Source organism: Leptonychotes weddellii, chromosome 16 (assembly GCF_054177405.1).
Source record: "Leptonychotes weddellii isolate Sample4059 chromosome 16, ASM5417740v2, whole genome shotgun sequence".
NCBI classification, from domain to species: Eukaryota; Metazoa; Chordata; class Mammalia; order Carnivora; family Phocidae; genus Leptonychotes; species Leptonychotes weddellii.
In genome coordinates, this window is record NC_138384.1 from 1,631,134 (window position 1) to 1,639,968 (window position 8,835).

The 8,835-nt window shown below is 63.9% G+C and overlaps 1 protein-coding gene across 1 annotated transcript in view; it reads left to right on the forward strand.

The window, feature by feature from the left end:
• Positions 1–8,835, forward strand: part of SLC7A5 (solute carrier family 7 member 5) — a 33,912-nt gene that overhangs the window by 21,147 nt on the left and 3,930 nt on the right. Inside the window, exons 3-9 of the mRNA XM_081806253.1 lie at positions 3,416–3,521; positions 4,313–4,357; positions 4,752–4,875; positions 5,776–5,879; positions 6,296–6,392; positions 6,821–6,970; positions 8,626–8,803. Coding sequence (XP_081662379.1) covers positions 3,416–3,521; positions 4,313–4,357; positions 4,752–4,875; positions 5,776–5,879; positions 6,296–6,392; positions 6,821–6,970; positions 8,626–8,803 — 804 coding nt within the window. The remainder of the gene's footprint in view (positions 1–3,415; positions 3,522–4,312; positions 4,358–4,751; positions 4,876–5,775; positions 5,880–6,295; positions 6,393–6,820; positions 6,971–8,625; positions 8,804–8,835) is intronic.

The window sequence follows — 8,835 nt, forward strand, 5'->3', positions numbered from 1 at the left end:
TGGTCAGGAGCCTGGAGAAGCTGCGGGTTTCCCTTCTGGGCCGGCATCCAGCACAGTCTGTGTCTGAACAAAGCTGGGAGCCCTGCCGGGGGCGCATGCACGCTGCCCACTCAGGACGGGTCACTGTCAGACCCCTCCCTCTGTCCCTGGTGTGCAGTGAGGCACGCTGCGTCTACGGGAGGCGATAGGGTGGGCGACGGCCCAGAGGAACTGGGCAGAGGGTTGATTGGCAGCCAGACGCAACAGCCAAATCCTTGGCAGAGCTTTGCCTGCTCCCCACCCCCCAACACACACCACAAGAGAAGCAGGAGGGCTGCCAGGCCCGCGTGGTGCTGCGGGGTCTGGGGGCCGCTGCGGGGTCTGGGGGCGCGGTCCCTCTGTGCGCCTGGATGTCTGCTTTCCTCCGAGGGACTGGGCGCTTTGCAGCCAGGGGGTGAGGTCGCAGACGGCCAAGGGAGGTCCCAGCAGGTGGCCCAACCACACTTGTCCTAGGAATAGAAATCTTTGCAGTCTGTTTGGGAGGGGCCTGGCCGAGGCCCCCAGTGAGATTCTTTCCTCTGTGTTTGGTCAGAGCAGCTAGTATTTCCTTGGAGGAAATCAGGCTGTAAGTCCCAGAAAATACTGTTGTACGTTGGCAGTACCACCCCCCGCGTGACCGTCTCGGACGGCTGTGTGTACGTGTCCCGGCTCGGAGCTGGTGGCCACAGGGAGAGTGGCGCCTGAGGAGGACATCGAGGCTGCGCGGGCCTTCACAGGGCTGAACGCATCTGGTTCTTAGCTGAAAACCACAGGCGGCACGTCCCACCTCGAATCTTATCCCTGTCCTGGCCCTTTATCTGCAGTAGCCAGGATCCTTCTGCGCACCCACACTTCATCTTTCCTGTACCAGGCTGGGTGGCGGCCCCCAAAAGTGACCTCTGCATGGAATGTCTCCAACCCACACATGCACACACGCTGTCACTAATTCAGGGGAGACCAGTTTTAACAGCTGCCCCCAAACGTATATCACAGCAAATGGGAAAATTGTTAAATTTGAAGAGTAAACAAGATACGTAGATGTGTATTCTAGTAGGAAGATGGGGCAGGTTCGTGAGAAAATCGTAGGTTCCAGACATGCGTGCACTATGTGTGAGGGGCCGTTCTTGGGGAAAGCCTTCTGTGTTCCAGAAGCGGCTGTGGGACCTGCATCCTCGGGAGGTCTGGGGGAGTGAGGGTGGTCTCAGCGGCGCCCCCAGACTCTTAGGAGCAGCTGGGGCCCTCTGGGAGGTGTAGGTGGTGTAGGTGGTGTGGACGGGTTCCCAATCCTGGTCCTAGATCCCCCTGCATGTTGGTGGTTCCCCACCCCCAGGGCAGGTGGCCCAAGCCTCCGTGTCCCCAGCTGCTGGACAGCAGAAACACGTGGACAGGGCCATGGGGCGTGGTGGAGCTCTGCAGACGTGGAGTGCACATTGCAGACCATTTCCATGGGGGAGCCGCCAGGAGGGAGCCCAGGGGGGCTCTGGGAGCTCTCCTAGGTGCTGTTGAATGAAGGGCGCGCTGTCCTGAGCCCACTCTCTGCACGGCCCCCGTCCACCCGGCCTGCTGACCACCCTGTGACCAGGCAGTCCTAGGACCTGGGCCTCCAAGACAGGTCACATGCGGGCAGTGGGTGAGGTTCCGGCCACCCCGGGGCCAAACAGTCTATCACGAGACCGTGGCCACGTCCACCTCCAGCTCAGGTTTGAGATCAAAGGCCTCAGCACACCTGTGGGGTCAGGACAAACAAGCTCAAGGGTGGAGTCCAGAACATGTAGGAGGTCCAGAGCTGCTTTTGAAGGGCAGGCTTCTACTGGGGGAGATAAGGTGTGACGGGATCTCCCTTCAGCAGTCCCCTGACCTGCTGTCATTGTGTCCTGTTTCTGGGGTGACTGAGGCCATCACCCTTGTGGGAGGGTGTGGGGAACCTTGGGCTCCCCAGGGGCCTGAAGACCCACCGGCTGTGGGTCGGGGTCACATCCCTGCTTCGCCCCACAGTGCCTGGGCCCGTGGCTTCTCAGCTGGATGCAACACAGGCCTTCACATGCAGAGCCACAAGGACTCTGTTAGAAATGTCCGCAAACTAAGGAGCAATCCACACCTGACCAAGAGTACAGCCCCTCCTCCAGCTGTGTGTGCCTGGCAGGCGGCCGCCACGGGTGGGCTGAGTGACCGGCCATGTCCCATGTCCCCGTTGCAGCCATCCCCGGAGCCAGGAGCTGGAGAACCATGGGGCCGGCTGGCAGGCTGGCCCCTCGTTACGGAGCAAGTGACTCTGGGCCCGAGGGTACCGGGCGGAGCCTCAGAAAGAGCCCCGGTAGCCAGGGTCCCCCCAAGACCCCCATTTCTAGTCGCATGTGCCAGGTTGGGTGGTGGACCCAAACCCGTGTCCCCTGGGACCTAGAGTGTGCCCTTATGTGGAGAAAGGGTCTTCACGGATGTGTCTGAGGGAAGGATTGAGACGAGACCATCCTGGATCAGGGTGGGCCCTAAACCCAAGGACACGTGTCCCGGTAAGACAGAGGGGAGACACAGCAGGGAAGCCACGAGAGGACGAGGGCAGACAATGGGGCGGTGTGACTGCACACCGGGTCCCCCTGGGCCGCTCCCGGTGGAAACGGTCAGCAGAGAGGTGGACACAGCTCTGCCGGGCCTTGCTGTCATCTGTCCATGCGGAGGACCGAGGCCGAGATGCCCCCAGGGACGGCAGTCCAGGAGGTGCTCACACTGCGTGGCCCCATCACCTCATGCCGCTGCAGTCTGTCGGGCACATCCAGGTTCCAGGGACAGATCTGAGTTGTTCTGAGAAATTTCCTGCTGACACTTGCTGACAGGTCATGCTCTGAGCTCTGTCCCCCAAGCAAGGAACGTGGGTTTAGGGTTAGCAGCCCGAGATATTCCCAGCACTAAGGGGGAGCCGAGACTCAAGCCTAGGTGCTCCTGATCTAGGGCTCAGGTCAGGGGTTCTGCAGGGGTGTCCCCTGAGGTGACTGGGGCGACCAGCCCCTCCTCCTGACCCGAATGAATCGCGGGTAGACACACACATGCCCCTGCCTCCACCTGTCTGGGCATCCCATCCTTCAGCGCACATAGTCCGCTGGTACTTAGAGTGACCAAGAGTGTGCAGAGCTGCCTCCCCCTCACGGGTGGGCTAGGGGCATCTTGGGGGCCAGGTCCCCCGGGTCACTCGTGCCTGCTCGCTCCTGGCCCCAGGTAAGTGTGGGGACGCTGGCCAGGTGGCTCAGCAGGTGCATTGAATTTCTGGCAGCGGAAAGCCTTCACCCCAGCGTTTGTGAATGTGACTGTATTTTGCTCCAGGAACATTCCAGAAGTTGTGGTGAGACCTCTTTGCAGTGATCTGTAACCTGGCATTCCTTTCTGTGTGTTTGGCCTTTGCCAGGTGACGTGTCCAATCTGGATCCTACGTTCTCGTTCGAGGGCACCAAGCTGGACGTGGGGAACATTGTGCTGGCATTGTACAGCGGCCTCTTTGCCTATGGGGGATGGTACGTTCTAGAATGTCGGGGTCTCTGGGCCTTGGGTGGACCCTCAAGGGTCCAGAAATCCGGGCCTCTTGGCCGTCCGCGGGCTGTTCGGGGGAACGCAGGCAGGGCTCTCGGGCCGCTGCTCGCCCCACGCGTCCCAGAAAAGTGCAGCCGTGCCCGGGCGCAGATGTGGCTGCTGCTCGCAGCAAGCCTGGTTCCTGTATGCAGACCTTTGCTGACGGGCTCAAAGCCTTTAGGCTCAAGGTGCTGGGCTTGGTGGTTCTTGACCTCTCCCCGCCAGGAGCAAGGTGCCTGCCTACAGCCCCAGCCGACGCCTTCTGTCCCCTGGGTCCCCAGCCGTGGCCCCTGCTCTCGAGCCACAAGAGTGGCTGCGGTGGGTGGGCAGGCCGGCGGCACGGAAGATGCCGGAAAGGGTCAGGCAGCAGACAGGGATGCCTTGTGCTTAGTGCAGCAGGCCTTCCACAGGGACACAGAAGCCGTGAGGGCTGCCCTTCGGGTCTCTTTCCCCACGTGGCCTCGGAGCCTGCCCTCGAGTGCTCGGTGTGGACGTGAAGAGCTGCACACGGAGCGGGTCTGCAGCGGGGGAGGTGCCCAGGGGGCCCCCGCTGCGGGCCGGGCTGTGCCTCTGCCCCGGGGGGACAGAGCATCAGATCACAGGCCACGTGGGGGTGGCAGCACGGACCTCCCTAGGACAGCTGCTCACCAAGGGGGGCCCCGCAGGTGGATGGGGGACCTGGGGGATCTGTGTTGTGGGAGGGATGTGTAGTTAAGTTCGGCTCTCTCATTTCCAGGAACTACTTGAATTTTGTCACAGAGGAGATGATCAATCCCTACAGGTATGAGTACGCACAGACTCGCTTACTTTAACGTGAGAGAAGGAGGAAGCCTGGTTCTGTCTCAGACGAGAGCAGGAGGGGCGCTGGGGCGGGGTGCTGGCTTTGGCCCCACGCTGTCCGCAGGGTGGCCGTGTGACCTGGAGCAAGGCTGCCCCGCGGGACCGGGGCCTGGGGCTGGAGGAGTTGAGTCACTGGCCCAGGTTCACACAGCCGTCCACCTGCCAGCTTCCGGCCCCTTACCCACGCTGGTGGCCGCCTTGCCGCTCACCGCCTTCCCCGCGCAGTGAGGCTCCGGCCCCGGCCCGTGTGTCAGATGGAGCACCCGCTCCCCACCATCCAGTCTGGCCCCGTGCCCGGCTGCCCTTGGATGATGTCCGCCTCCCCCTCCTTCCAGAAACCTGCCCCTGGCCATCATCATCTCCCTCCCCATCGTCACCCTGGTGTACGTGCTGACGAACCTGGCCTACTTCACCACACTGTCCACGGAGCAGATGCTGACGTCGGAGGCTGTGGCCGTGGTAAGACACCACCTCTGAGCCCCTGACGCCGAGCAGACCAGGCCCCTCAGCCGCGAACCACACCCTCCTCGGAGGGGTCGAGCCGAGCTGTGCTTTGCCACCCCCAGAGTCGGGCACTGGCTCTTCACCCGGGCTCACGGGAGATGCGGGGCTTTCAGGCAGTGGTGCCCAACCTCCCCCAGGCCAGCTGTAGGGCAGCACGTGGAGCGATTTGTCGAGCCGAGTATGGGTTTGGGGAAAGGGCGAGTCCCAGGCAAGCGGGGCGTCCAGCCCTGAGCGCGGGGTGGTGCAGCTGGGTGGCCTTCCCCCACCGGCAGCCCGGATGCATCCTGAGTCTCCTGTACTGGGCACCACGGCCCCCGGGTTCAGCGGAGGGTGCGACATGCCCGGGCTGCGCCGAGGTGGCTGGCTGAGTGCCTCGTCAACCCCCAGGCCAAGCAGGGTGGCCCCAGAGCCAGGGGACTCCGCTCTTGCAACACCCACCCACTCTACCTTCTGAATAAACACCAAGTCCTGCTTGGGGGGAGGGGGTGCGGGGGACACTGGGGGCCCAGTCAGAGACAGCTGCGCTCCCTTGAGCGGATGGGCTGTGCTGATGGGGGGACACTGTGCACAGGACCCCCCCTGGCATCACGTGGGGTGACAAGTGCCCGAGACTGGAGGGGACTGAGGCACAGGGCCCCGTGCTGAACCAGGTCCTGTCCCTGGGGCTGCCCCCCGAAGTCCAGACCCCAGGGGGGGTCACTCCGAGTACAGACTCACGATGAGCATGTGGGGAGCCGTGTAGGCAGAAGTGTGCCAGGGACAGGCTGTGAGGACGGCCTGTCGTCTGGCCTGCGAGGCTGGAGCCCTGTGCTCGGGTGCCCGGGGCCGAGGGGCTCATGCTCACTGTGTGCCTAGGAATTCGGGAACTATCACCTGGGCGTCATGTCCTGGATCATCCCCGTCTTCGTGGGCCTGTCCTGCTTCGGCTCCGTCAATGGGTCCCTGTTCACGTCCTCTCGGTGAGCCCGCACCCAACACCCGCGCATCGCCCAGCTCTGGGGGAGAGGCAGGAGGCCCAGCTGGTGGGGGGGGGGGGGCGGCCGCTGCACACCGCCTTCCGACGTGTGCTCTAAGTTTTGTCTTGTCGTGTTTGAGGAATACAGAAATAAGGGAACCATGAACTCTGCTCTGCCCCCCGGCCCCCTGCCCAGAGGTGACATCTGTGTCCCTCTGGACTCTTTCACGGGTTCGTTTCGAAACCCTGCCCAGGGGGACTGGAGATGAGGAAGGCTGTCTTCCCCTTGGCAGCTGAGCCCCTCAGGGACGCCGGGAAGCCCACACAGGGAGCCCGGCCCTTGGGATGGGCCCGCTCTGCTCCCTGCCCTGCCTGGGGGCGCATGGCGAGGAGGCTGAATGCCCACTGCTCTGTCCACAGGCTGTTCTTCGTGGGGGCCAGGGAGGGCCATCTGCCCTCCGTCCTGTCCATGATCCACCCCCAGCTCCTGACACCCATGCCGTCCCTCATCTTTACGGTAAGCGGGCAGTGCCGTCAGCATCCTGTCCTCCATCCCTGGGACGATGGCTGGCGGGCCGAAGCAGGAGACTGGCGTGACCCTCGGGGCCCGTCGGGGCGGCTTCCCCGTGGAGGCCGGCGGCGGGAGGGGGGCTGCGCGTTCTCCACACGAAGCCTGTCGCGGCCTCGCCTGCTGTCCGCTGGCTGCACGCTCGAGGCCGACACTGAGACACAAATAACCTCCTCACCTCGTGCTTCACAGATTTTTTTTAAGTTTTTAATTCCAAAAATTACACGTAGTGGTCGCAAAACAGAAGACCTGGAAGCGGCGTGGAAGCGCGGGAAGGGGAGCTGCGGGGAGACGGCTGGGTGCGGGCTGCGCGCAGGAGCCACGCGGGCGTGTGTGCAGAGTGCGCTTTTGTCACGAGGTGCTGTGTCTGCTTGCAGTGCGTCATGACCCTGCTGTACGCCTTCTCCAGAGACATCTTCTCCGTCATCAACTTCTTCAGCTTCTTCAACTGGCTCTGCGTGGCCCTGGCCATCGCCGGGATGCTGTGGCTCCGCTACAAGAAGCCCGAACTGGAGCGGCCCATCAAGGTGAGCGGCCCGCCGGGCGGGGGCTCTGGAGAGCCACGCGCCTCGGAGACAGGGCCTGAGTGTCCGCCACTCACGGGCGCTGTGCCTTCAGGCACGTGGCCGGGCAAGCCCCTGTCCCTCCATCTTCCCTCTGCCAACGAGGGGTCAGGGTACCCTCTCCGGAACCTTCTGGTAAGGCTCGAGCCAGATGTGTGTGAACGTGCTTCCAAACTAGACAGAGTTAACTAGTTCACGTGATGGCCATTATTGGGAACCTCTTGAGTGCTGACCACGGGATTCCAGGTGCTGGGGTTCATCAAAGAACAAATGAGACCCCTGAGTCCCCTAGAGCTTCTCTTTTAAGGAGGGCAGAAGTAAGCAAGAAACCCGCGTGCCGGGTGGGGGGTGATGAGCGCTGCAGGGCAGGTGGGCAGGTGAGGCCCTGACTGGCCTGGGGCAGCATCGAACCGGACGGCCGGGGAGGGGCAGGTGCCAGGGCAGGAGGGGAGGCCAGCTGGGCTGCAGGTGGAGGTGCCCGCTGCGCCCGCCCTGGCCTTGGCCTGCCCAGGAGAAAGCAGGGTGCTGGCCCTTGTCAGCCTGGGACTGGGGTCCAGCTTCCCAGGGGTGACCCTGTCTCTCCAAGAAGGCATCTCTCCACCCGCACATCTTGGCCAGCAGGCAGTCGCTGGCTGGCAGCTCCTGTCCCTCGTGCAGCCCCTGCTGGCATGTGGGCCTCACAGTGGGCACCTGTCCGCGGGCCTCCTCCCTGGCTCCCCACCAAGCACCCTTGCAGAGGCCAGCAGGGTCCGGGACGGGTTCTTGGGGGGGGACCTAGGCAACCTTAGTGCCTGGGATCATCTCGGCCGTCGCTTGTCGGGGGCGCTGTCCCAGTGGGGCCGGCGACGGGGGCAGCATGCCGTGTGGGCTGACCTAGTGGGACCCTCGCTCGTCCTTCGCCCCCCCGGGGTTTCTGCCGGTGTGTAGACAGACGGCCGATTCCGGGTGTAGGTGAGCCGGCCCGGCAGAAGCGGGCGGGGGTGCGGGGAGCCGCGCGCGGGCTGTGGGCGCGTCCGCGGCTCCTCCGCTTTGAACGCTGCGGGTGGGTGGCGCGCCCGTGGGTGCAGCCCGCGGCCCCACCTGTGCACAGAGGGCTGAGGAGGAGGGTGCCGCTGTGCGATTAGTGATTAGCGGGTGGCCACGGTCTTCCCAGAAGCACCGGGCCCCTCCTGTGGGTGGCAGTGGATCGGGTGCTGGGCCAAGGTCGCCAGCCTGTGAGGGAAGCAGGAGGCTGACCTTCCCTGACCTTGGGACTCCGCAAGGGCCCAACCTGGTTGTTTCCATTTGCCTGTCAGCACTCTCTGTGCTTAGTTGCTGAGGGCGGTAGAGCTCTCCGTCGTCAGGAGCCCCGCCGACTCGCCCAGGCCAACTCAGAAAACCACTCAGGCCAGAGCCGTAGAGGCTAGAACAGGCCCCGGGGGTCAGAGCCGTTCTGAGCTCGGCCGGGACGCAGGAGTGGCTCGAGCGGGGTGGGGGGCAGGGTGTGCCGAGGGCATGGGGGACGCACTGCGTTCAGCAGGGCGGACGGGACTCCGGACAGCAGGCCGTGGGAGATGTAGGACGGGACTGACGGACGACAGGCTGCCGGCCATCAGCCCCATCCCCGTCCCCGTCCCCAGGTGAACTTGGCCCTCCCCGTGTTCTTCATCCTGGCCTGCATCTTCCTCATCGCCGTCTCCTTCTGGAAGACCCCTGTGGAGTGTGGCATTGGCTTCACCATCATCCTCAGCGGCCTGCCCGTCTACTTCTTCGGGGTCTGGTGGAGAAACAAGCCCAAGTGGCTCCTCCAAGGCATCTGTGAGTACCTTTATCCGCAGTCTGGGCCCCCC